Raw genomic sequence first — 27551 nt, forward strand, 5'->3', positions numbered from 1 at the left:
CCATGCCCCACTCAGGGCACAGACCTGGCCCTGCTCTCCCCAGACACGTTCCAGTGCCACATAGTGTAGGGCGAGCACAGCTCCTTCTCTGCCTTCTTCCCATCTTGCAGTGCCTTGTTCCAGTTTCTCTCCCTTGCCCCCTTTTTATTCTCCCTGTGCCCCTGTGATGCTGTGGGGACGGAGGAGCCGCCGTGGCACAGAGATCAGACTTGACACCATCAGCTTCACCCACACATTCTAGCTGTATTCACATAAGCTATCTTCTGCCGCTTTCCCTAAGCTCTACAATACACATCCTGCAGGATCATTTGGCCCTGGGCATGTCACGGTCCTTCCAGCAGTCCTGGTCACTGTAGGATGGCCTCACATAGGTGTTGTTCCCCCCGATACGTGCCTACATGGTGCCATGTCCAACCCCAACACAGTTCCTCGCTGTACAGCTCTGTGAGCAGAACGTCCCCATGGTGCTGCTCCTATGGGCTGCCCATCACCTCGAGCTCTCCCACCACACGCTCCCTTGACTTCACCAAGAGGGATGGCTGCTGGGCTCTGGGCTGCAAAGCAGACATTGCATAAACTTAGGATCACAGAATCATTACGGTTGGAAAAGACCTCTGAGAGACCATCCAGTCCAACCCCAACCCACCGTGCCCACTGACTGCATCCCTCAGTGCCACTTCTCCACAACAAACACTTCCAGGGCTGGCTACGGTCAGGCCTGCCACGTGTGGGAGAGAACACGGCACAGAACCATGCATCATCCCCTTACATGAGATGTGCTCCCTGTGGCCACAGACATCTTGCTTCCAAGTCCCACTGTGCTTTGCTTTCAGTGCCTACCAGCGTGCCATACCTTCCCTCCACGTTCTTTGGAAGAGTGAGCACGGTTGGGCAGCTCCTTTTCCTTTCTCTTCTCCCCATTCTCTGCAAGGCTCTGGATAAAAAAAATGGAAAATCATCTTTGCATCCTTGCAGGAGCTGCCTTGGTTGTTCTCACACTGACATTTCCTACCCCAGCACTCCCACCTTGCGCTGCCGTGCTGCCTTTTTCAACCTCTTCTCCTGGCCCAGCTCTGCCCTCGTCCTCTCCAGAGCCTCTCTCAGCAGAGCTTTCTCTTCTGCTTCTCTGTAGACTTCATCTTCCAGTCTCAGCATCTCTTCCTGGCATGTTTGCAGGGACTCTTGGTTCAGCCTTTGGGAAACACCAATGTGGGTCTTCCACCACCACCCCAGCCCCTCTCTTCCTGCCTGGATCAAGATGAAACCTCCATTCATGGTTTTCCCCCTGTGCACCCCATATGGACACCCCATTGATGCTGCCTTGGCTGTGGTCCCTTCCCTGGCATTTCAGAGCCCATCTCCAACATACCCAAAGCAGAGCCCAGCGTCCATGGAGTTGGGTTGTGGATTCCTGCTGCCCCATTAAGCCATAACATGCTACAGGCTCTCACACCATCACTCCTGGGAGGAACCCCATCACCTTGCTGTACCTGAGCTGCTCGATGCTGGTCTCACACTCTTGGAGCCTTTCCTCCTTCCTTTCCAGGCGATCCTTCAGCTTGCTGATCCTCTCATACAACAGCCCCAGTTCCCTCCGTCTCTGCTGCCCCACTTTTTCCCTTTCTTCCTGGGGAAGATGCTCCATGGGCTGCATTCCTTCCAGCTCCTTCATATTCATCAGCCTTCCCAGAGCACAGATTAAGTCAAGGTACTGCAAAAAGAATAGAGGATGAATTATTTACCAGACCTGCCAAATCTTACTTCAAAAACGATTGCTGCACTCAGCCATCTGCTCCCACTCCGCTTTCATCTTTTGAGAGATTCAGATGCTGCATGTAAACCTATTTGTGCACTCCCAGTTTCGATTCTACATTGTTTCCCCTCTTAAGGAGTTACCCAGATGGGTTCATTCATTTGATCACTGGGAAGATGATGCCCCACATTATGGAGTGTTCCACAGCAGGGGGTTGGAACTGGATGATCTTGGAGGTCCCTCCCAACCCAACCATTCCATGCTTCAATGATTCTTTTACCACATCTGCTGCAGACGTACCATCCTCTCGCTGAGCTCTGAGTCCTCCAACCCTTCCATGCTCACGGCCCCACATGAGCTCCCATCAGGAAGTTGGCCCAGACACTGTGCAGAAGCAACATGCTGATTGAGCTCCCTGCACACTGATGGGCCCCACGCCTCCCTCCTGGTTTCTTTTCCCTCTTGTATCCCAAGGGCTTCATCTTCCCTTTCCATTGAACGTCTTTACACCAATGTCTACTTACCTTGCTGCACTTGAATTCTGCACCTGGCAGTGGAGTTGGTTCCACCTTGAGTCCTGCTTTCTGGGAGACCTTCTCTGGTAGGGCTGCCTTCTGCACCACGAGCAGCTCGCTGGCCCTGCCCACGACAGCTGAAGGAAACCAAGCACCATGGAATCATGAAGCTGAGGTTGCCCCATTCCTGGCGATGCCCAAGGCCAGGTTGGATTGGGCAGCCTGATCTGGTGGAAGGGCAACCAGCCCACGGCACTGAGTTGGAATTTGGTGACCTTTAAGGTCTCTTCCAACCCAACCGTTCCAATTCTATGATACAACACCAGCTCTGAGACTTGCCAGTGCAAAGGCTCCAGCCAGGCCTGCAGTTGCATCTTCCATTCCTACCAAAGGCACATCACACTGTGCTTACCAGCAGCCTGTGTCTTCTCCAGCACCTTGATCCTCTCCCGGAGCTCCGCCAAGCCTTCTTTTTGCCGTTGGATCGTCTCCTCGTGCCTGAGGCCTCTGCATCTCACACCCAGGTTGGCCAGGTCCAATGCCAGCTCCTGGAAGTCCAAGCCCAGATGGTTCTCACCCAACCCAACCATTTATCCACAATCCCACACGTTATTCCCTTTTACAACACATCTGTGCACTCACACTCACGTTTCACCCTCCCAGCCCCACCAGCACGACGACTGACATGTTACAGAACAGGGTGAGCACCCAATTAAAACCCTAATGAGAGCTGCCAGCTGCCACCGTGATCTCACCATCTTCACACTGCAGTGACAATTTATTCTCCTCTGGAGGATTTCTAGCTTCGTGTTTCTCACCACCTCTTGCTGAGAAGGAGGAAGGCACTGCCTCCTGCTCCCATCTAGCCATGAGTCACCACTTGGCCAACACGAACCCTTCCAGCTGGCACCATGTCTGCCGCTGTTTCGGTACAGCCTGTACCATTTCTGCAGTCCCTCCATCTGCTGCTGGAACCACCTTTGATTTATTCAGTTCTCTAAGACTCAGGAATTCAGATGGTGATTCAGCACAGCATGGGAGAACTAGGACTGTTTCTCCCTTTCCTGCACAAGAAAATACGGCTCCCAAACGCTCACCCCAACCTACTTTTGCCGACATCCATTGTGGAGCAAGGTTGGGAAAGGGATGGAAGAGTTACAGATCTTTCAGGGAGCTGTTACAACTCTAATTGCCAATTACAGCGGCCGTTAGCATACACAACATCTGACTTTTTCAACGTGTCCCTGCAGGATTACCTGCTCAGAGGATTCCTCTGGTGTGGCAGGAATAGCCTTCGCCTGTGGAAGCATCTCCAGCTCTTCTGCCATTCGTCGAGATGCATCCTTGAGTGCTTTGCAGTCCTCTTGGGCTTCCCTGTGCCAAGAGACAGCAACCACGGTGTATGTCAGAGCATAGCACCAAGCAGGGATTTCATTACAAGTCCATTTGCACGAGCTCCTCACCATCTCACCTTCAGAACATGGGACGTTTCCATAGAGTTAACGTAGCTTAGCTCGATTCGTTCATTCTCAAACCTATCTTTTGCCCCATGGAAGTTACCAACACGCACTCAACTCTTGGGAATCCACAGGCCATCACCTCCCAGCAGGTCCTACCTTAACTCTGCAGCTGCTGCTTGAAGCTCTCGATCCTTCTTCGCCACGAGGTCTGACATCTTCAACAGCTTCCCCCTGAGCATGCCCAGCTCACGCTCCTGGCTTTTCACGCGGTGCAGGCTCTGCTCCAGCTCTGCCTTCTGCTTCTCACTGAGCTCTCCTAAGCACAGCAGAGTTGCCATGGGTTCATGACTCCCTCTGCGTTCAGCACAGCAGCATCTGTAGTTCGGTTTGACGGTTGAACCTGATGATCTTGGTGGACTTTTCCAAGCTTACTATGACTGTGATTCTGCGACACGGTTTAGTGGGCAGGGTGGTGATGGGTTGGCAGTTGGACTTGAGATCTCAGTGGTCTTTTCCATTTTTAATGATTTTATGATTCTATGAAATTTACATGGCTAAAGGGAATGGACATCCTGCTTAACCCAGGGCTGAACAACAGCATCATTTAGGAAAGTGGGTCTATTCCCTACTACCTGTGCATGCCTTTCTCCTACTTAGCCTTGCCATAGCTCTGCAGGAATGGGAACAGGCTGGATATCACACACACAGCTCACCAACCTCTCATGTCTGACATCCTGGCCCTGGTTTCTGAGAGCTCCTTTGTTAATCCCACAATGGCAGCCTCTTTGGCCTGGAGTAAGCTCTGCATGGCAGCCAGCTCTTCTCTGAAATTTGTGAGAAAGATACTCACAAATCTCATAGCTTCCAAGAAAAATTCGCTTTGCAGAATCTGTGGTTGCCTCAGCCCCCACCCAGGACAACCCACGGGCAGGCAGCATTTACTGCTGTGCTGAGATCATTCCCTTTAGCTCCTCAAAGCTCTCCTCTGGATAACTTCTGTTCTCTAACACCCTCCAAAACAGAGCAAGCACTCGCAGGCACTTACAGACCACAGCAATGAGACTCTCTGGCCTCCTGGGAAGCTCCTGGTGTAGACCTGCAGGCATCATCCTGAAGTCCTATGGGGAATGATGGAAGAGGTCTTAGCAGCAACAGCCATAGGCCAGACACTTGTGTCTATCTTGGCTGCTCAGATCCAGGACCAACCAGGCTGTGAGAACACACTGGGTTCTGCAGCCTTATGAAGGCAATGCTCCATATATCCTCTCCTTTGTGACATCTTCACGTCCCCATCTCTGGAGACACTCAAGGTGGAGGGGCTCTGAGCACTGATGGAGCTGTAGGTGTCCCTGTTCACTGCAGGGGGTTGGACCAGATGGCCTTTATGGTTCCTTCCAACTCCAACCATTCCATGGTTCTATGATCTCTGAAGACCACAACCAGCCTCTCTTTGGCACGCCATGTCTCTTGGGCCATTGTAGCAGTGTTTACACAATTCCTTAGGTCCTTCTTGGCACAGGTTCACTTCTGCTTTCTTGAGGGCAAAGAGCCCTTCTCCAGTGGGAAGGCCCTATCCATGCCAATGGTACACCACCAAAAGTCACCAAATACCCCAAACAATGAATGGCAGCTCACAGTGAGACAGAGCCTTCACAGTATCACAGGGCTCTTTCTGTGTTCTGACCATCCTCATTGCTCTGTCTCTATTTGCCCCTCCACTTGCTGTGGGTACCCCCTGCCCAGCACCCACACAACCCTTAGCTACCTTTTATTTTTTCCACGAGCACAACGTTTTCCTCCTTTAGTGCCTTTTGCTGCTGCTCGGCCTCCAGCAATCTGTCTTCTAACGCAACAATTGTCCGAGAGTGTTGCTTAATTTGCTCTTTATATTCTGCTATTTCTTCCTGCATTTTCCATTTCAGTACCTCTCTCTCATCCTGGAGGATCTTGAGCTGCTCGTCTTGCATGAGTACCTGCTGCTTTAGCATCATCTAGGAAACAAGACGTGTGATTTCAGTTGTACACGTTATTCTGCAGAAACACGATGAGCATCACCAGCCAGGAATGAGGAAAGTTTGTGCAAGAAAACCGTATCTGTGCCACATCCTCTGTGCAAAGTAGGGTTGCTGGAGCTACCTCTCGCGTTGTGGTTTCCTCTAGGTCATGCACAGCTTCTTGCAGTTTGAGATCCGTCACCTCCTGCTCTTTGGACTTCCCTTCAATTATCTACAAGAGAAAAAGAGCAATGCTCAAGAAGATCGTAGAGACATGAATGTTGGAAAAGGCCTCTAAGATTACTAAATCCAACACCCACGATGCCCGTTAAATATGTGCCACATCTCCACATTGAACACCTCCAGGGATGGTTACTCCATCACCTCGCTGGGCAGCCAATTCCCACCTCTCTTTCTGAGACACATCCAAACAGAGCCTCCCCTGGCACAACTTAAAGCCATCACCTCTCATCCTATTGAAGGTGGATCTCCAACCATATACTTCTATATGTGTTTTCATGTGTGAGAGTAAAGTATCCACCAAGAGATCCTGAAAACACTGCCAGTCCCATTGGAAACCAGTTCTGCTTTGCCTCCCATACACGTCACGGACCTCAGCCATACTTCTCAGGTGGCTCTCCAACTCCTGGATCCTCTTCTTTTCTTCATCCAAGCATTGCTTATGCTTCTCCTTCTCCTTCAGAACAGTGCTCTCCAGAATCTGAGATTGAACAGCCCACATTTTCAGTGAAGATAAAATCATAGAGTAAGGCAAACTAACTTGATTTAGGTGAGGAAAGCAATTCATAGGATCGTTGCCCCGTTGTGGGACAACTGCCCCCACACATTTTGATTCTGGGGCTATAGAATTCTTCCTCTTGCTAAGCAACACTGTTACATAGAACCTTTTTGCCTTTGGAAGAGGCCTTTTTCTGAAAAACAACCACGCTGCCATACCTTTGCCTTCTCCTCCTCCTTTTCCAATATAATCTCATTAATTTTTATCTGTAGGTCTTGCTCATGTTTTGCTTTCAGCTCTTCCAGGTGCTCCTGCAGCAGAGCATCCCGTGACTCCTGGACCTCCTCTAATTGGGCCTATGGGGAAACAGCAGAAACTTCTGCTGACAGAAAGGCGTTGGCAGCAGAGCAAAACAAAGCAAACAAAACAAAGCAGAGCCCACTGCACCTTGTGTGCGTGCACCAACAAACAATTCAGAAGAGAGCCACAAAGTCCAACTCGTCCATTCAGCAACATGGACACAAGAGATTCCCCTCTTAAGATGAGGACAGGCATTGTCTTTTCTACTCTTAGGCATAATCTGGAGCTCCAGGGGTCTCTGCTACTGCACGTTTCTTATTGAGTTTCTACACTGGCTCTCTTCACTGTATCTCCATGTTCACCAGTGGTGGTCAGTGGTTCACCCATTCCCAACTTCATGTACACGTATCTACACACATGCACACATTTTAACCTGCAACATTTCATTCCTTCGTTCAGTTTCCTGATACTTTTCCAACAACCTCTTGAGACAAGCTGTCAATCCTGCAAAAGCAAACAGGGTATTACTTGTAGGGGCTTTTTGGGCATCTCATTTTTGACACCATCAGGCTTCTTATTCAAATCTAGCACTGATGAAATTGCTGCCATCCCCCAGACATCTCAGGGAGATTGAAAAAAACCCAGATTCTCACTGGGACATTACATTTTCCTTATCAAACTCTGTTACAATCGCTGCAAAGATTCATTTCCAACATGCCACCAGGGAAATAAAACACTACAACTGAATAACAACGATGGCAAGTCATAGAATCATTGAATGGCTTGGGTTGGAAGAGACCTCAAAGACTGAAGAACCATAGGATGTTTGGGTTGGAAGGGGCCCCAAGGATTATAGAACCAGAGGATGACTGGCTTAGAAGGGATCTCAAAGATCATAGACCCACAGAATGGTTGGGTTGAAAGGGATCTCAAAGATTATAGAACCATAGGATGGTTGGGTTGGAAGGGACCTCCAAGATCATCCAGCTCCAGCTTCCCAAACTCATAATTTGCAGACAATACAGTGCACACATGAACACCCACCGACCTCTGGGACCCCAATGGGGAGCAAAGAGTTGGGATGCCCCATGGGGCAGGCACCTTTCTTGGAGGTGGGCAGCTCCAGCCCCGTGTTTGCCAGCAGCAGTTCTGCTTCCTGCAGCCAGGACAGGACCACGTGTGTGATTTCCACCACTGCTGCATGTATGTCCAACACCAATGGGTCCACAAGCACAGCCTCCAGCTTGCTGAGCTCACTCCTCAAGCTGCTGCTGCAGAATGAGGCCCTCAGGAATACCTACAAAGAATAAAACCCATCAATGTGCCAGCCTCCACAATTCACATAATTGACAAATCACCTAAGATTTACCCATTCGCTGAGAGCTTTCATTCAATAATATCTTTGGGTAGGAGCAGCACAGGGGAGGATGCTGGAGTGGCAGGTTCTGTTCCCTTCAAACCAGTGCTTTCTGGGGGCTAAGCTCACCTCTCACAAGGCTTCCTACTGCTGATGCACAGGCATAACCTTGTCTCTGACCTGTCCTCAGGCCAACAGAACTCCTTGTGCCCCTTATCTCCCAGCTGGAATGTTGTAAACAGAATTTAAATGATTGACCTGGAGCTCACGCAGTGATTTTTTGAACACCTCCACATTTTCAGTCATCTCCTTTTCCTTTGAGAGCTTGGAACTTATTTCCTCCTGGAGGCACTTCTCTCGTGCCTGACTTTGTTGGTGTTCCTCCCAGATATGCTGGACCTTCTTGACTACCTGCCAAAGGAGAACAAAGCACCATGCACCATTCTTCAGCTGAGGAACCATAGAAGGAGTGGGTTGGAGGAGACCTTGAAGCCCACCCTCCTGCCATGGGCTGGTTTCCCCCAGCCATCTCAGGCTGCTCAGAGCCCATCCATGACCTTGGGGACCTCCAGAGATGGGGCACCCACAGCTCCCTGGGCACCCACTGGGGCCAGAGACATACGTGGCAGTGACAAAAGCCTTCTGCAGTTGGTTGGCCACACTGGGTGAGCTCCTGGGCTTTTCCCAGTGAAAGCTCCAGGATTCCAGCCAAGCTCTGGAGGAGATGGAGAAGAGCCAAACTTTCTTTATATTGTGGTGCACGGCCATTCATCTGGAGTGGCTACACTTGTAATATGTGAAGCTGGCTGGTGCTGTGGCTGTTCTGCAGTATCCTCAAACCCTAATGGGTTTTGGAGGCTCTGAGCATCTCTGAGATGGTCTCTGCACTCACCTGCTGCACTGTGATGGCCTTCCCTGCCTCTCCTGCTGCTTGTGGGCTGCACACTCGCATCACTTGGCTTTTGAAAGACTCTAGCTACAGCAGAGATTAACACAGGAAAACAGTAATCACTGAGAATCAACAAAGACTCCACTTCAGTGCCCTACAAAACCCTACAACAATCAACACTGAGAGCACCTTGGACCACGACCATCCTCTACCACCACAGAAGAAATCCTTCTGACAAGCCCTTCATGCTGAGCCTCCTGACCAGGTATAATCTGAGTTCAGTGCTCAGTACTTCCTTCCCCGAACTCACAATCTGCCTTCCACAGATGCCCTTTCCCACGAGGGAAGCAGCACTTTCAGTGCCTGCAGCCCACACCACAGGAACACCTCATCCCTCTCCCCTACCTGCCCTTGGGCCCAATCCACATCAGATTTCAGCAGCCTCTCCCTGCGCCCCATCTCCTGCAGCTGCAGGGATTTCCTTTTGCAGGCGCTTTTCAGCTCCTCTTCCACCTGCAACAACAGAAGCATTTCAATATCAAAGCTCTACCAGTTGGGCTTCTACGTAGCCCAGCTAGCTACCGTTCCCATCAGATGGATAAGCTGCTACTTTGGGTGCTGGGGTTCACCTTGACTTTTTCTGCCAGCTGTGTTTGGATGGCTTTCTGCTCGCTGTGGTACTTCTGAACCTCTTCCTGCAATCCCTTCAGCTCACATTCCAGCTCTCCAATGCGCTGCAAGAGTCCAGGACAGCAGAAAGTTTCTCTAGAGGAGCTCACTCGAGAATATGAAGGACAAGCAAGACATTCTACCCATCTCTCTCATTTCATTTACTCTGCTATTTTATTCCAACCTATTTTTACAGCTGATAGATTGATAGGTTGTATCTTATGACAGTGTCATCATAGGATGTCTTGGTTTGGAAGGGATCTCAAAGATCACAGAACCATAGGATGGTTGGGTTGGAAGGGACCTCAAATATCATCCAGTTCCAACCCTTTGCCACGGGGTGGCTGCCTCCCCATCAGCTCAGGTTGCCCAAAATCCCATCCAACCTGGCTTTGAGCACCTCCAGGCATGGAACATCCACAACATCTTTAGGCAACCTGTGCCATGGCCTCACCACATCCTGCACTGCAATGTAATATTCCATTTTTGCCAGGAGCTGACATTTACTCTACTTTGCTATGAAAGTTCAATCCTTTTCTTTACAGGAGTAGGATTCACAACACTTCTCTTACAATGTCATATCACCCCAAACCAACTTGAAACTCACTTTTTGGTAGGCAGCCATTTCCCTCTCTCCAAGTTCACGCTTCATTTCCTCTTTAATTCTAGAGCACTGGAACAAACAGCAACCGAGGGAAAGAATTAGCAGGCTGGTCAGGTACTGTCATTTCTGCTGGAGATGTCAACACATCCTTCAGTCCTACAGCACAGGGAAGTGCTCAGCTGCCTGATGGCCAGTTGATGAGTGGGAGTGCCCATGGTAGGGCAATCATGGCATCAAGAGCACGACAGCAACGACGCGTTAACAGGCCCATATCTAATCATTGTTTGGCTGGGAGAGGAAAAATGCTGTCCAGGCAGCTTTCTGTAAGGGAAAAAACCAAGCTTGGCTGCAGTGAGCATCGCTAAGAGCGGGTTTCCATGGCTCCTCAGCAGGATCTTGGCACCGGTGCCCAGAGCACACAAACAGCCACAGTGTTCCTGAAATTCAGGTCACTGAGTACCTGCACGAACAACAAGGAGGGGAATTCATCTGGGGAACCCGACACCTTGCTGTGGGCATTTTGCAGTGTGCAAAGGCAGAGACACAGCCCTGCACTTACTGCGCTTGTGCTCAAAGAGCTGCTGGTCATGGAACCATAGAATCGTTAAGGCTGGAAAAGACCTCTGAGATCATCAAGTCCAACCCCAGCCCATCCCACCATACCAACTGGCCACGTCCCTTAGTACAGCATCTAAACTTTTCTTGAGCACCCCAACATCTCCTCCATGGGCAGCCTGTGCCACTGCATCACCGCTCTTTCAGTAAAGAAATTTTTCCTAATATCCAACGAATCCCCAACAGAGAGAAACACGACCCTTCTGATCTTCCTTTTCCATGCCAACCCACCTATGAGACCAGCACTGGGGACACTAACCTTGGCAGACACAGCTGCCAGCTGGTTGTCCTTTTCTCTGTTTGCCTTTTTTGTTTTTTCCACCTCCTGCTTGAGCTGCTGAATTTTCTGTTCTTTCACAGCAATCTCCCTTTGCAGGCTGGTCACGAGGCCTGATAACAACAATGTAGGGAGATGAAAACCAAGCATTTCCCTGCAGAAGCCCTCTGGGCACCGAGTGGCAAGCCTCCATCTCTGACAACTGCACAACTTGGAGTGCAGATCTGGCTCCTGGCACGCCGTGCTGGACATCATCCCACAGCAGTATCATTAGCGAGTCCCCCTGAGCCCTGCAGCATATGCTCCCTGGAGGATGAGCAGCTCTGATGGATCAGTTTCCATTACCTCTCTATGTCAGGGCAATTTTTAGGAGCCACTGCAAAGTATCTATTACCAGAACAGCCTTGCAAATGTGGGGTCACCTTCCAGAGCCAGTCCTCAGGTGCTCACAGCCCCTGCAAGGAGTTCTACCAAGGGAGAAAATACCTGTGGTCAAAGCGTGATCCCTCTTTAGCTTCTCACTTTCTCTTCTCAGGCTTCTCATCTCCAGGTCTCTTTCCTGAAGGGAATGGCTATAAACTTCACTCGAGCCCTTCTGCAGGTTGCTGATCTGAAACAGAGGACAATGCACACGCTTCACCAGCAAAACTTTTAGCTCCAGTGACCCTTCTTTTGCTTTAAGCTCAAAGGCAGCACCTTCCTAAGCCCCACAAAGAGCTCCCTGTTATCTGAAAGGCTTCAGCTTGCCATGAACCCCCTCCCAGTCTCAGTTCTTGCAGAACAGCATGGTTGACCTGATGGCATTAAAGGAGAAACCCCTCCGGGTTACAATAACTCCTCCCATAGGACACCTGTGCCCATTTGGCCATGGCATACCTGCTCCTTTAAGGCTTTGATCTCTTCTGTTTTGGCCCTGATTTCTCCCTCAAAGGTTAGAAGCCTCTGGGTCAGCTCCACGTCATTTCTCACAGCAGCCATGCTCTTGGCCATCGATGCCAGTTCCCCCTGAAGGTCCCTTATCACCGTATCCTTCTGCTTTGATTCTGCTTCAAAAGCAGACAGACAGCCCATTTCCTTTTCCAGGCTCAGCAGCTTTTCATCCTGCAGGTAGATTGGTCAGCAGATCTACGATTCTATGACTTTGCACAGCCCCAGCAGAACCATGGGGCGAACCCCTTGCCCTCTCCCCAGCATCACCTTTTCTTGCAGGGAGCAATCCATGCTGTGAATCCCCAGGAAAGGGTCTCCCATCCCACTGCTGCTTGAGTTGGTGGTCCAGGCTGAATGAAAGCAGAGAAAATAGCAGAAAACCTGCAGGATGGGGGCTCATTGCATCTCCCTCCCTTGTCTGAAAACCATTCTAGGGCAGTAGTCAATTCTTAGTTCGTACTCTGAGCAGAACCCACTCATCTGGCACTAAAAAGACCCTTACCAATAGAGCCTACACAAGAGAAAGGAGTCATGCACTTCTGGGGAGCTTCAAAAAAAAACCCACAGACACATACAGACACAGTGGATGAAGGCTCCTTTGGTTTTTCAACACCAGTTTCAAAAGCAGTTGGGTTTTTAGTCCAACCCCAAAGAAAAACACTCTACATTCACTGCTTACAACACAGGAAGAGTTAAAAGATTAACACACACTGATTCTCTTGGCTCTATTTCACAAACCAAATGATGTGATCAAACCTGGGTGGATGTGCTGTAACACATTCTCTATAGAACTCCTGTAAGGTCTCTCTACTCTGCCCAGGATCCTATTTTCAGCTGGATGCCAAAGGCCTACACTGCTGGGAGCTTCACTCCCATTACTGTCTGTGGAATTCCATGTTGTGCACATGGCTTTATGGTCTGCATAGCAATGTTCTTTGCTCTGGAGTATTATTTTGGTTGTTTGTTAATGACTTTGTCTTGCTAATGGCAGTTAATAACGGCAAAACCCCCATAAACTATTGAAATACAGCTTGACCTTGGGGTGATTCCATTGGATATTAGGAAAACTTCTCTGAAAGGGTGGTTGGCCATTGGCACAGCTGTCCAGGGAGGTGGGGGGGTCACCGACCCTGCAGGTGTTCAGTGTGGAGATGTGGCACTGAGGAACGTGGCTGGTGGGCAGCTCTGGTGGTTGGCAGATGATCAGACTGGATGGTCTGAGAGGTTCCTTTCCAACCTGAATGATTCTGTGATCCTATGATTCTATCAGGAGTTGGGCTCTGTGACCCTTCCAACTTGGGATATTCAAAGGAACCACACAAATCACAGTGCAATTTGCTACAACCAGAAGAAGCCTCTTCCCATCCTACTGTTCCACCAGTTCATCCCACAAGCCTTCACCTTTGCTCCACCACTGCACGCTCCGCCTTTAAGAAACACATCAGATACGGATCTCTTTCACGTTCCTTTACTCAAGGCAGCCTGTGACTGCACAGCCAAGGAACCAACCCACTGCTTCAGTCAGGAGACCAGAATAGGTGCATGAGTCAGCAACGGAGATAAAGCCATCGCTGCTCAACATCGTGCACGAGGAACAAGGAAGAGGAAATGTCACCCTAACTTGCCCAGGCAATGGCATTCCCCAGTGTTTTTTCACAGCACCTTTCTCAACCAACCCAAATGCCACTGCTAGCACGCAGGGTCCAATTAGCTTTGCTTGGTAAGGAATCACAACTAACTGGCTGTGATTAGATGCTCATCATTTACTAGCGTGCATCAAAACCGCCTCTGCTCAGATTAGCCCTGTTTGATGCTGAGAACCAACAGTCCCTTGACTGTCACAGCAAAATCTTTCCTGCAGCCATACGGAAGTACCTGGCCTCTCTGCAGGCAGCTGGTTGAGCGCATCCATTGGGATGGTTATGGTTGCACTCCTGGTCCACGCACTTACGGGTCGCTTGCGGAGTGGTGGATGGGGTGTGGGGCCAACCCAGGTGCTGGAGCCACGCTGGGATTGCAGCGAGGGGAGCTGGGCACCATGCTGGGGCTCTGCAGCCTCCTGTCCAGCCCATGACGTGCAACGCTGTGCCAATGGGTAGGAGGGTTTCTGTTGGGGAACAGGACTGTGTTGTTAGTAAGGGGTAGGAGTTTTTTAAGCCCTTTTTCTGCAACATGAGCAGCTTAGCGGGAAAGGTAGAGAGAGCCAGCCTGCTTTACATGCTGTTATACATTCAGAGCTTGGGATTTATTTTTCATAATGGAGGACTTAGCTCTTGTGGCTGGGTGCTCCTCTTCTTCAGAGCGTGTTCATCCTTAATACCACTGAAAATGAGAGAGAGGCCTCCCTACATTAAACACTGTAAACACTTCACACAGCGAAGTGGAGAAGTGATTTACTCTCTGCAGTCAGTGGTGTCAGGCTTCAAAGCTGTTCTATCAAAGGAGGATCGTCAAGCCCAGAGCAATAAAGAGGCACTGACAATGCTTTTTCTGTGCCACTGTGCACCACTGCATTTTTGTGTGCAGGCTGCATGTCTGCTTTTGGAAATCAAAGTGCTGGGTGTTCCAGATGGAACAAACTTCACCTGCACAGCCTTAGCCCGCCAGGTGAATGGATTCATCCTGCAAAAATGCATTTTCTCCTCTCGGGCTGAGCATTCTGGGCACGTTCGTGGGGTCATCTTCCAGCACAAAGAACCTTGTTGAGTCATCCAAAAGCAGCATCCGAGTACACAGGCTGCCATTCATTCACCTTGATCCCGGGCTGGGCTGCCAGGCACGCAGGTTTCCAGCACCGTTCTCAATCTCTGTTTTCTTAGGATTCCTCAAGAGCCAGGACAATAAAAATAAATGTGATTGTATTGATTTTAAGTACTTATAGCCCACATGCACTACTGACAACCTGAGATGGCCCTATTCCCAGGAATAGAAGACTTCCACTAGATTTGACCCCGTATTTACAATTGCTTTGGATTTCTGTTGTTTCCACAGGTCAAGCTGTGATGCTCTGGCCTTGCTGTGCAGAGCAGAGCCTGCAGTTGTGCACAGCACTACCAAGAAAAGCACCAACAATGTATTTGCTTATTAATTTGCTCTCATTTGGACCTTTAACGCTAGCATCTAAGGAAAGACTCAACGGAAAATTCAGTGGAAAGAGACCTAAAGCCCATTTCTCAATGCTTTCACACCTTCCCAAGACCGATCTCCACAAGTTCTGATGGGCTTGCCATCAGAAATCTGCTCCATGCTTCCTTCACCCCACCGAGTTGCCTGAATTTCTTCAGCAGAGGGAGCTCCAGCTTTTTATTTCTTGATGATTTAAGAATAAAAGCCCGAGAGCATGACACCCCCTTGACATCACGTAAAACCACATGCCCATTTCGGAGCCTGCCTTTACCTGGGGGACTCCATCCACCACCAGCTCAAAGGATGCTCCCTGAGCTCCGAAGCGCAGGATGTCTCCTGGTCTCACGTGCACGGCCGCGTTCTGCACCTGGCAGCCATTCACAAAGGTGCCCTGTGGGGAATTGAGGTCCTGCAGGACGAATCCACTCTCCCACCCGGTGAACTCGAGGGCTGCGTGGTGCTCCCCTGCCCCTGCAGACTGACAGCAGCAAACAGTGGGAAAAACCTTGGAGAGCAATTGGGGCTGCGTTACCGGTGCGGATTTGCCCAGCCCTCTGGGTGATCTTAGAAGTCTTTGCCAACCTTATATCATAGAATCATAGAACTCTTCATGCTGGAAGGGACCTAAAGACCATCAGGTCCAAATCCCCTGCGCTGAGCAGGGACACCCACTGCTCCATCAGCTCTCAGAGCCCCTCCAGCCTGACCTTGGGTGTCTGCACAGATGGGGCACTTAGGCTTGCAGTGTGTCACCCTCCTTACATCCGAAGCACGAAAATGGGCAGTTAGCCCCTGTGCTGGGATTACACCCTTGCTAATGCCAGCATAGCTGTGCCCCTTCTCTCCCTCTAATTTCTGACACCTTTCCCATCCATCATCCACCCTCACGGCATGCTCACCCCTACCTTCAGGATGATGTCTGACCCTTCGTGTTTCCCTATCGTGGTTCTTTGCTGTTTGAGTTGAAAACACTCCTCCGAGCTCCTCAGGAATGCTCTCATGGCCTCGAAGACCAAAGCAAAATAAATCCTACTTAGTTAGCAACCCCCCATAACTGCAAACACCTCCAGCACACCTCGCACCACTCTTCCTGCAATAAAAGCCATAACGTTATTGACAGAGCCTCCCTTTGCTCCTCCCTGCACCCACGGTAGCCAGGGAAACCTCTGTGACACCAAAACCCGGCCGCTTTCCTTCTTGTGTTTGTTTTGCTCAGTTTTTTTGTTGGTTTTTTTTTTGCCCTTTATCCAAGCAACAGGCACAACACAGCTCTGTGTCATTGCAGCTCCTTGTTTCTCCAAGGACATCGCTTCTCCCCGTATTGAAACACAGTTTGTCGTGCAGCCTACCTGGTTTGAGCATGTCACAGTATATACATGTATATATCTTTTGCTTTTTCTCTTGCTTTTCACCTCCTGCAGTGGGTTACACCATGTGGCCCATGAGGGCCCTTTAGCTTGCGGGGCTTCCTCCGCTGTGGAGAGGGGATTAATGGGGTTTAATTAAATGGAGATCGAAGCCTGGGGTGCTGTGAGTAGGTTTGAATGCCGATATGATGGCCTGGTGCATCCACAGGGCCCTGGACACCATTTTGTAGGGCTTCCCCCCCTCCACCCCCCCATCCCTGTCACCATGGCAACCAAGCCGCCATGATGGCCGCCATTAGGGGTGAAGGCCAGGCCTCCCTCCTCACACCACCGTCCTCCTTCGCACACAGACCTCCCTCCACGTTTCAAGAGGAGGGCATCAATACCTCACATTATATGAGATTCGGATCTCGGAACGGGCAATTTCATCTCCGCCAGCACCTGACAGGCTGGCAGGCTGTGGAAAGCACCACAAAACTCCCCGGGCACACGTTCCACACCCAGGCCAACACTAATGAGATTAACGAGGAGCTGGTGGGTGTTGCACTCCAGTTTATGGGTGTTGCAACACCGAGTGCTGAATCCCAAGAAACTCGGCTCAACGGCACTTCCCCCCCACCAAACAGTGACTCAACTGCACATACATTGCACACAAAGGTTTTTCCTGTGTTTCTAAGATGACCTTTACCAGCCATCTTGTCCAATGAGAAGGGACGTGACACCAAAGATGGCTGCCACCTCTCCCTCTCCTTTCCCATTGCCTTCAGAAATAAGGGCTCTTCCAGTTGTCAATACATTACCATGCAACCCTCACACTCCCTACGCCATGAGGAAAAGCTGCCAAGGAGCAGCAGAACCTCTTCATCCCTTCATCATCAACAGTGATAGACAAGGATCTCCGTTTCACCTCCCCCAAATTTCCCTCATGTTTAAAGTGCTCTTTTTTTTCGCTGTTGTGCCATTAATTTGTTTAAGGAAGTCCCTTATTATATGATTTGCCTGCCTGTCATCCCTTGGGGCACAGTTCCCATTGCAATAATGGGAATGATGGGATAGAATACAAAGCAATAAATCACCACAGGTACCACCATATGGATTTGGACCAACATCTCATTCACACCTTTTTTTTTTTGGCCATTTGCATTCATCTTGTACCTTTTACATCCCCAACCACCGAGCCAACCATCCCCACACCGACACCAAGATCAGCATCCTACAAACAATAACAGCATGAACATTTGGCTGGGGGACAGTGTGACTTTGTAGATGCTGTTGCCCAGGAGGTAGCACATGTTTGGGATGCCCAAGGAGCAGCACCCACCCTTAACCAGTTGGCTGATTTCATACAGCTCTGGCCTTCGATCCATGGGAACAGCCACCTGCACGCACAGATGCACACACATACACACACCCCACGTACAAAATATTTATTTAGAAAAGGACTGCTTGCTCTGTATGGTCTTGTCATTTCACCCAGAACACCCTGAACAACTCTTGGCAGTTGTACACTATGGCAGTTTCCAGCCCCAGACGGACTGTCCCTTCGATTTGCAGCACAACACACAAAAGAGAAAACCACTGAGGCAAGAAATACAGTCCTCTCCTACAGGAGAATGGACAGTGATGCCAGTAAGAAACCTCCTATGGGTAAAGCCTATAGGTCAGACAAGCTTAAAGGCTTGTTTCATTCCTCTTTGCACCAGCAAGCATGCAACACCACAGGCACTTTGGCCAGCCCTCTGCCACTATCCCCAACCCCACTGGTGTCCAGAGTGGTGACAGCTACATCACTAACCTGACACTTTTACTTGCCTTGCTCAAAAAGAAAAGACATAAAAAAAGAAAGACAGAACATTTCCCTTTTTCCTCTTGGAAAATTCTTATTAAATAGCAGTTTGGTGGCTTGGAAATCCATTGCTGGGGCAAGGCACAAAGGAGAGAAGACATGTTAGGTGGTCCTTAACTTGAAACAACGCAGAACACACGTCTGACTCTTCCAGCCTTCACATCCTTCACAACATCATCGTTTCCCCGTGGTGTTTGACACAACGCTGTCCTGGGAAGACCCACTCCTCTTTGTGCAATGCTGCAGTTCCCTCCACATCAGCACCTCAGCATCCAGAGAGCATCCAACACTCCCGCACTCCATGACCAGCTCTCTCCGAGCGTTTCCAATCCGCGCAACGACCAACCCGTCCTTCCTAAGTCAACTGTTGGCTTCCAGGTGCTTTTTCCTGGATATCCTCATACTTTGGAGGTGGGGTCAACGGCTCAATTGTGATGGGGCCGGTGCTGCTCCCATCACCGAGGTTGAGCCTGATGTCCTTGAGATGCAGCTTCTCCGACTTGATCCTCCGCACCTTGAGGGGCTTCAGGCGCTTGCTGAGACGCGAGTTGTGCCGGCCTGGTGGCCGTTCGGTGCCAGGCTCTGCGCTGGCTGCTCCTGGGGGCTGCGTGCCCTCATCAAGCCCTGTCAGTGATTCATAGGAGGGCAGTGAGACACTGATCCTGCGGTTCCGCTCCGGGTCGTGGGGCTCTGAGTAGCCTGTATTCATCACCTCCTCGTAGCTGGGGACGTAGTAGCGGGAGGACACGTCTTCATCCTCTTCTTGGCTGCAGGAGGTAAAGAGAGAACGTCAGCCCCACATCACTTCAACTGCAGTGGGGCATGGGATAGAGAGAGGTGATGAAAACACAGCCAGAAATAAAGGACAGAACATTGGCCCTTCTATGTTATACAGCAGTTTGAATAGACTGCAACGCCACCTATGTTCAGGCATCTTTCTACTGCCTTCATAGAGCCACAAAGGTTGGAAAAGATCTCTCAGATTACCAGGTCCAACCCCAACCCACCCCCACCGTGCTCACTGACCACTTCCCTCAGTGCCACAGCGCCACACTGAAAGCCTCCAGGGAGGGTGACCCCACCACCTCCTTCATCACTGCTCACTGCTCCTCCTGAGAAGCACTTTTTCCTAATATCCAACCTGGATGCATACCAGCCTGGGTTCCATCCCACAAATGTGCATCCGCCTGCACGCTGGTACCTGCACACCTACACTCTGCACTGCTCCTGCTTTAGCAAGTTGCTTTTAAGTGACGGGGTCCTGTGGTTGGACTGGATGATCTTAGTGGTTTTCCAACACTAATGATTCTATGAGTGGGCATGGGGGGGAGGGGTTGACATTTGGATAGTCTTATTGGTCTTTCCAACCTTAATGACTCCATAACCCCTCGCCTGCTCCACAGCAGCCACCCATCTCCTGGGATTAACAATTAACAGCATCTCCTTGTGCCACCCCATGAGTACTGACCACGCAGGCATCCAACGGCTCAGCTATGCCCACTTGGCTTCCAGAGCACATCTTATATATATCCACAGTGCTTCCTTTCACCCACACCACCATCAACACAGCTGGGTTTGCTTCTCCCTGAGCTTGAGCTCCTGCTGCCCCCCCAGGACTCACCTGTCCTCCTCCTGCTGCGAAGGCTCCACGGATGCTTGGTGCTGCACCACCCTGGGGATATCCTCACTCTGCCTCTTCTTGTCACGGACATTCAAGCAGAGAGACAGCAGCAGCAGCAGCAGACCTGCCCCAACCAGCACGTAGGCCACAGAAAACGTCTTGCTCTTAAAAATGCCCCCACCACCGCGGTCGGGCTTGCTGCTATTCCCAGCATTGGGTTTATCGGGGTGTCCGAAGCCAGGCACAATATTCCACACAGCCAAGATGATGCCCAGGATGAGCATCCCCATCCCGATGGCTGTCAGTGCGTAGTGTGACCCGTTGGTGCGAGATGGGGCCATTGTGTGTTGGCCACCTCACTGCATCCCTGGTGGCCCCGGGCGGCTACCATGCGTGCGGTGCTCGGGCAGAGCAGATGGGCAGACCTGCAGAGAGACAACACTGCTCCAGTGGGTGCCCCCTGACCCAAGCACTTCGCTTTGAGCACTCTGGTTCAGAGCCAGCCAAGCCAATGGTGCCTATCCATCCTGGACGGGATGCCTGCATTTCCCCAGCCATACACATGGGATGTGTATTTCCAAAAATAAACACATGCAACTGCATCTCTTGGCAGCTCGCCTCAACCTCAGCACACAGGGATGGCAGCAAGGAGCGCAACCTCACGCTGCAAGCTGCATGTAGGTAATGCAGCAAGGACCCCAGATTTCCATGTCACGGTCTGACAGCAGCATCCCATGGGTGCCAAAGCCAGCAAGCAGCTGTGCAAACACCGCCACTTTGTTTTCCTTTCTTGGCTTTGCAGTGCTTGTTTGTGCAAGGAGCCCTTGGACAGGATGCTGCTGCATGCTTTTCCCATATACGCCTTTGCTCCACGTCGTGGCAATCTATGCCGTTGGTCCCTGGTTCGTGTTTGCTTGTTTAGCTTGAGAGCGTGCTGGGTTGCTGGGTCATGGCTAGAACTGAGCAGCATTCCCAGAAAACAGAGCAACTTGTAGGAAAAGCCAGGCAAGGAAATGGGGACCGTTAAAGGCCATCAAGTTCAACGGGGACACAGAGCAAACTTCCCCATCTCAGCCCTTCGCTCTTAAATTCCCCTCTGGATGCTCCCAAAGGACTCTCTCTGCATTCAGCACAGCCCCAGCCCGGCTCCTCACCTCTCCTGCAGTTCCAGCCCTAGAAAGCAGCCCAGTGAGGACACGCCAGGTGTTGCTGCTGGAGCCTTCATCATCCACAGCTGCTCCCTGGCACCAGCACTCCCTGTCAGAAGATTGCCTGACAGCCCCCAAGCCCCAACTAGAGCCCACTGTGCTGAATTGGCAGCTCCATGCCATGCCTTGTGCTGGGGACAGCATCCATGCTGCAGGTGGCTGCAAACTCGACAACCTTTGTGGGTGTGGAGCTTATTGCAATGGGGAATTGCATCACACGTCCCGCTCCTTCCTCACCTCCTGGCTGCATCCGGCCCCATTCCAAGCCACACCAGTGCCATCGAGACCAAGCGATGGCCCCCATGTGCCACTCACCCCCCTACCAACAGACTCCTATCCTCAAGCAAGCTATCCATCCAGCAGAGCATCGTGCAGGCACTGAGCTCCCACCTGCAAAGCGCTGCCAGGGCTTTGGGGGAGGAGAAATCACAGCACCGCATGCCCTCAGCCACAGATCTGTGGGGAGGGGCACGACGGGAAAGGAACAGAGCACTCATTTTGCTGGAGGAATGGAAGGTTTCCAAAAGCAAAGCACCTTCCCACCGTCTCCAGCTTCCCTCTGGCACCTCTCTAAGCTGCTCCGTCATTGCAGCGTTGAAAAGTTTGGCCCAGATCCCTGCCCTGCAGGGAGGGCAAATCGCATTAACCCACGCGGCGACGTCCGTGTCTCTCTCACCATCTAATTATCTCTACTTTAGGCTTATCAGAGCTCGCTGCCGTAGCCATAGCCCCACTGCTGTGACGTCAATGGTCGGAGAAGGAGGTCTGGAAAAAGCAGTGCAGCCTGAGTGAAAAGGGAACGTGGCAGCATGGGGAAAGCTGCAGCACCTCCAGGAAAGCACCAAACCACAGCCTTACTATGGCCAGAAATGCACCTCCAGTTTGGCAGTGGCCGTGGACATCCATCCATCCATCCATCCATCCATCCATCCGTCCGTCCGTCCGTCCGTCCATCCATCCATCCATCCAATCATCTAGAGCAAGATGAAGCAGCGCAGAACAGCTGCCACGTGTCCTCCCTGCTCTGGCAACCGGCGGCAGGGAATTCTCAGTCCTGTGCTGCAATCCAGAAACCCTCCAAGATTGTTCTGCAAATGTTTTCCCCACTTTGTTCACTGCTGTCGTGAGCCACCGCCTGCAACCAGTCTGTACTCACCGCCCTCACCGCTCTGCTCCCACCTCAGTGGTGACATGGGGACATGCCCTGTGTCTGTGTCCAGAGCTCCAGACTTCCCCACAGCCAGCCCCCGCCCCATAGCCAGCCCCACACCAGCAGCCCCAGCCACCTTTGTCCCCATCCCACACACACCTGCGGTCTTGTGCTCACTGCTGTCAATGATTTACATCAGGAACTCCAAATCATTAAACCAGAACGGCTCCGTGTGCACTCAGCTCCTTTTACTAGAAACCACGGCAGTCCTCGCTGCTCCCCATAACCAATCCACTGCATCCTCTTCCTGCTACTGCCATCAGGTTGCAGCTCCAAGCCCTGCTCAGGGTGAAATCTAGGGTTTCCCACTCCCTGGATGAGGTCAGAGATGGATGCTCATCCCATTGGGGCCGGCCACTGGCAGCATGCTCAGGTCATGACACATGGGACCATTTTCACCTTGCAGGCAAATGAGCTCAGCAGGGGATGACACACACAGCTGATGACCAGCGTGGTCCTGGGGCTGATGGTGGCTCAGCATCTGCCTCTGACAACTTTCAGTATCGAAGAAACAGAATCATAGAATGGTTGGGCTGGAAGGGATCTTAAAGATCAAAGACCCATAGAATGGTTGGGTTGGAAGACTGTAGAAACAGAGAAAACCTGGGTTGGAAGGAACCCCAAAGCCCATCCAGCCCCTACCTTTGCTGTGGGCTGGCTGCCCCCATCAGATCAGGTTGCCCAAATCCTATCCAGCCTGGTCTTGGGCACTTTCAGGCATGGGGCATCCACAGCTCTCTGGTATTTTGCCCAAGCCCTGAACTCTGAGGCTCCCCACACTGTGGATAACTCCTCCCTGCACCTCCCCAGCCCCGGGAGCAGGCAGGCTGATGTCAGCTCCAAGGCATTTGCCTTCATGTCCATATCTGCACCCGGGCAGCCTTCTCATTAATGATTTCTCCTTCTAATTTGGTGAGCTCAGCCCATCCCCACTACCCTCTCCTCCACAAAGTCCTGCACGCGGTGATATTCAGCCGCCCCCTAACCCAGAAGAGTGGGAAACACCCACAGCTTCTCCCTGCTGCCAGTCTGTCCAACTCCTGTTGGCTTTGGCCAACCTCCAGCCACCTCCATCGCCACTCACTGGGCAAACGGCAGCAAGACAGAGGGACAGGCCGTGGGGTTTTGCTTCCTGCCAGCAGCGATTGGCACTAATTGCTCCCCGCGTTCCAGAGAGGCACTTTCGGAGTTATTTCCTATGCAGGTATTCGGCTCACCCACCCCTCCCCACGGCGCTTCCCCAGGAGGTGCCCACAGCAAAGCGGCGCCTCTTCCTGCAAAACCGGGTGCGCTCTGCTTTCTGCTCCCAATCCCTCTGCAATCTCAGAGTCCCCTTCGATTTTGATTTAAAGGAAATAAAAACAATGGCCAGAGTGAGCCAGGCTGCACGCTTCCCTTCCATGGAGAATTGCCCCAAGCTTTGCCCTTCCGTCATGTTTTGGTTCCGGGCTGCTTCAGAACCAACGGCAATCGCAGCGGCTGTAGAAAAGCCTGAGCCAAACAAACCAGCCTGGGGAACTCCCAGCACCCTGACCTGCTCTCTTCCTGCTTTGCACAGCATTGTATTCAGTACCTTTGGTTGGCCGGGTTTTTGTTTTTTTTTTTCTTTCAGATTTCCTGATTCTGACTTTTCGTGCCGCGGATACAGGAATTAAAGGCGTCACGTGGGCTCCGCTCTGCCAGCTGAGAGATCCAGCCCATCTCCAGCAGCAAACCCTCTTCTGGAACTCACAGCACCATCCAGACACCACTTGGACACCACCTGGATACCATCTGGACGTCATCCAGACACCATATGGACACCATCCGGACACCAACCGGCCATGAAACTCATCAGGATGAAGACGTGCATTTGGGATTGGGCACCCAACGCTGAGCGAAGCACACAGATCTGCTTTGCCCAAGCTGCTCACTGATCGGTCTTTTGGAAGAACTGCAGCAATACTCCCCACAGAAACTCCATGAGCACACAGCACCCAGCTCAGTCCCGCCCTACAGAGCCACCTCAAGCTCTGTTTGCTCTCCAAACACTGCAGCTCCAGCAGCCGTGTTGTGCTCTGACCCCAAAGCACCATTGGGTTCAGTGTAAGGTTTGCCATTTCCCACCCCTTCCTGCATTCAGGACAGCCACCTCCAGTGCCGCAGGGTGACAATGTACCCCAAGCCCCATCTCCGCCCCACATCTCCACCCCATATCTCCATACATCCCCATGTCACTGTGCCCCTCATCTCTGCCCCACCTCTCCACATCCCCCTGTGTGGCACTGCACTCCTGCTGGCCACAATGCCAAATCACCCCATTTCCCAATGTCCCCATGTCTCTGTGCCCCCCATATTCCCAAGTCCCTTTGCCCCCTACCTCCACCCCACATCTCCACCCCACATTACCATCTCCTGCTCAGCACTGCGCTCCTGCAGGCTGTGATCCCATAACCCCACGTAACTCCACACGACCCCATACCCCCAGCTCTGTCCCATATCCACACATAACCCCCCTACATCCATGCCCGCCCCACATCCCTGCCCCACACATCACCTTCTGCCCGGCGCTGCACTCCTGCAGGCTGCATCCCCATATGTCCTCATAACCCAATGTCCCCATATCCCCCCATATCCTCATACCACCCCACACCCCCGCGCCCCCCAAGTCCCACCCGTACCCCACACATTACTTTCTCCTGCTCTTTATGCTTTCCCCACGCTGCCACCGGGGGACAACACCCGCTCCCATCCCAACCCTTGTCCCAATCTCATCCCATCCCGGAGCCACAACGCCGCCCCAGCCCTACCCGGGTCCCACAGGACCCCGCTCCCCTCCCGGCCCCACGCAGCCCCCTGGACGCCACGCACCTCCCGACAGCGGCAGCGGCTCGGATCCTCCCCGGGGCGGTGCTGGATGCCGGGGCCGGGCTGGGAGCCTTGCGCTCCGGCTGCAGCCCCGGCTCCGCCCGCTCCGGGCTCCCCCTCCGCCTCCCCCGGCACTTCCCTTTCCCACGGGCTCAGAGCGCTGCCCATTATTATTTCCCATAAGTTCTCCACTATTTCCCATAATTTCCAGTCATTTCTCATTATTTTTCCATTATTTCCCACTTCTTCCTGTTTTTCTCCATCCTTTCCCATCTTTTCCCCATTATATTTCCATTATTTCCCATAATTTCCCATTATTACCTACTATTTCCCATTATTTCTCTTTTATTTCACCCTATTCCCCATTATCTCCCACTATTCCCATTATTTCCCTATTATTCCCCATTATTCCCCTTATTTCTCCATTATTTCCCCATTGTTTTTCCATTATTCCCATTATTTCACTATTATTTTCCATTATTGCTCCATTATTTTCCATTTTTTCTTTATTATTTCCCACCATTCTTTCCCATTCTTTCTGCATTATTTCTCACTATTTCCCATTATTTCTCCATACTCCCCCATTATTTCCCACTATTTCCCATTCTTTCTCCATATTCCCCATTATTTCCCACTATTTCCCATTATTTCTCCATATTCCCCATTATTTCCCACTATTTCCCATTATTTCTCAATTATTTCCCATTATTGCCCCATATTTCCTCATTATTTCTCAATTAGTTTCCATCATTCCCCCATATTTCCCATTATTCCCACTATTTCCCATTATTTTCCTACATTTCCCCATTACTTCTTATTACTACCCACTAGTTCCCATTATTAGCAAGTATTTCTCGTTATCTCTCCATTATTTCCCACTACTTCCCCATTTTTCTCCAATACTTCCCATCATTTCTCCATTTTTCCCATTTCCCCCTACGATTACCCACAATTTCCCATTATTTTCCTATTTTCCCCATTATTTCCCATTATTACTCACTATTTCTCATTATTTCTCCGTTATTTCCCATTATTTCCCCATATTTCCCCATTTTTACCCATTACTTCCCATAATTTCCCCATTATTTCCCATTTCCCCCACGATTACCCACAATTTCCCATTATTTTCCCACGTTTTCCCCTTATTTCCCATTATTACCCACTATTTCTCATTATTTCTCCCTTATTTCCCATTATTACCCACTATTTCTCATTATTTCTCCCTCATTTCCTATTATTTCCCTATATTTCCCAATTTTCCACTATTACTTCCCGTAATTTCTCCATTATTTCCCATTTCCTCCCATGATTACCCACGATTTCCCATTATTTCCCATTATTACCCAGTATTTCTTGTTACCTCTCCATTATTTCCCAATATTTCCCCATTTTTACCCATTACTTACCACAATTTCTCCATTATTTCCCATTTTCCCCTACAATTACCCAAAATTTCCCATAATATTCCCATTTCCCTATTATTTCCCATTATTGCCCACTATTTCTCATTATTTCTCCATTACTTCCCATAATTTCTCCATTATTTCCCATAATTGCCCAGTATTTCTCATTATTTCTCCCTTATTTCCCACTATTTCCCCATTTTTACCCATTACTTCCCACAATTTCTCCATTATTTCCCATTATTACCCACTATTTCTCATTATTTCTCCCTTATTTCCCATTATTTCCCCATATTTCCCCATTTTTACCCATTACTTCCCATAATTTCCCCATAATTTCCCATTATTACCCACTATTTCTCATTATTTCTCCCTCATTTCCCATCATTTCCCACTATTTCCCCATTTTCCCCCATTACTTCCCACCGTTTCCCCATTACTTCCCATTTCCCCCCATTATTACCCATTATTACCCACTATTTCCCCACATTTCCCCTCCTCTCCACGCAGCCACATGGGATTTTCCACTGTCTCCCCCCTGCCCCGGGGCAGAGCAGGCACTGCCCTTCCTTTTCTCACCCAACCCATTGGGCAAAGAGCCCAGAGCAGCTCCGTGGTGCCATGCACACCGATGCACACAGATTTCCTGCCCTTTGTATGCTTCAGTTGGCATTTTCCAGCTCGGCTGCCTCCCCACACTCCTCCCAATCCCACACTGTGCATGGGAGCGTTACCCGCAGATTTCTCCTTTTTTTTTTCTGTAAGGAAATGGAACTCAATCCAACTTCACCCAGGAAATGAGCCCCGTGCTTTCAAGCAGA

The 27551-nt window shown here is 50.7% G+C and overlaps 2 protein-coding genes across 5 annotated transcripts; both read right to left on the reverse strand.

Annotated features, from left to right (window-relative positions):
• Window positions 1-462: 462 nt before the first annotated feature.
• On the reverse strand, window positions 463-16787 carry FHAD1 (forkhead associated phosphopeptide binding domain 1). Its single transcript, XM_048967615.1, has 29 exons — window positions 16134-16787; window positions 15500-15706; window positions 13978-14209; window positions 12370-12452; window positions 12049-12273; window positions 11659-11782; window positions 11155-11285; window positions 10284-10349; window positions 9637-9741; window positions 9413-9520; window positions 9011-9094; window positions 8377-8529; window positions 7863-8058; window positions 7195-7265; window positions 6680-6817; window positions 6336-6443; window positions 5865-5954; window positions 5494-5719; window positions 4774-4846; window positions 4446-4552; window positions 3885-4044; window positions 3525-3642; window positions 2681-2816; window positions 2278-2405; window positions 2054-2137; window positions 1491-1711; window positions 1027-1192; window positions 854-934; window positions 463-554 (listed from the first exon to the last, which is right to left on the reverse strand). The coding sequence occupies exons 1-29, from the start codon at window positions 16227-16229 to the stop codon at window positions 474-476; spliced, it is 3798 nt and encodes a 1265-aa protein (XP_048823572.1). The 5' UTR covers window positions 16230-16787; the 3' UTR covers window positions 463-473.
• An 880-nt stretch (window positions 16788-17667) lies between these two features.
• On the reverse strand, window positions 17668-25424 carry TMEM51 (transmembrane protein 51). Of its 4 annotated transcripts, none has more exons than XM_048967843.1 (3): window positions 25331-25424; window positions 20063-20487; window positions 17668-19208 (listed from the first exon to the last, which is right to left on the reverse strand). In XM_048967843.1, the coding sequence occupies exons 2-3, from the start codon at window positions 20401-20403 to the stop codon at window positions 18797-18799; spliced, it is 753 nt and encodes a 250-aa protein (XP_048823800.1). In that variant the 5' UTR covers window positions 20404-20487; window positions 25331-25424; the 3' UTR covers window positions 17668-18796. The 4 variants fall into 4 exon arrangements, with proteins under 4 accessions (XP_048823800.1, XP_048823803.1, XP_048823802.1 ...); XM_048967846.1 differs by lacking the exon at window positions 25331-25424 and adding an exon at window positions 24054-24128; XM_048967845.1 differs by lacking the exon at window positions 25331-25424 and adding an exon at window positions 22580-22681.
• Between the last annotated feature and the right edge of the window lie 2127 nt (window positions 25425-27551).

The sequence above is a fragment of the Lagopus muta genome, chromosome 21 (genome assembly GCF_023343835.1).
Source record: "Lagopus muta isolate bLagMut1 chromosome 21, bLagMut1 primary, whole genome shotgun sequence".
NCBI classification, from domain to species: Eukaryota; Metazoa; Chordata; class Aves; order Galliformes; family Phasianidae; genus Lagopus; species Lagopus muta.

Bases quoted from the DNA above. Each gene is read 5' to 3' on its own strand.
- TMEM51 (XM_048967843.1), bottom strand. From the start codon at position 20,403: ATGGCCCCATCTCGCACCAACGGGTCACACTACGCACTGACAGCCATC. The intron at 19,209-20,062 runs GTGAGTCCTGGG...TACCTCCTGCAG, and splicing joins TCGCAGCAGGAGGAGGACAG to CCAAGAAGAGGATGAAGACG.
- FHAD1 (XM_048967615.1), bottom strand. From the start codon at position 16,229: ATGAGAGCATTCCTGAGGAGCTCGGAGGAGTGTTTTCAACTCAAACAG. The intron at 14,210-15,499 runs GTAAAGGCAGGC...GTTCCCCAACAG, and splicing joins TGGTGGATGGAGTCCCCCAG to AAACCCTCCTACCCATTGGC. The intron at 8,530-9,010 runs GTGAGTGCAGAG...CTCCTTTGGCAG, and splicing joins AGGCCATCACAGTGCAGCAG to GTAGTCAAGAAGGTCCAGCA.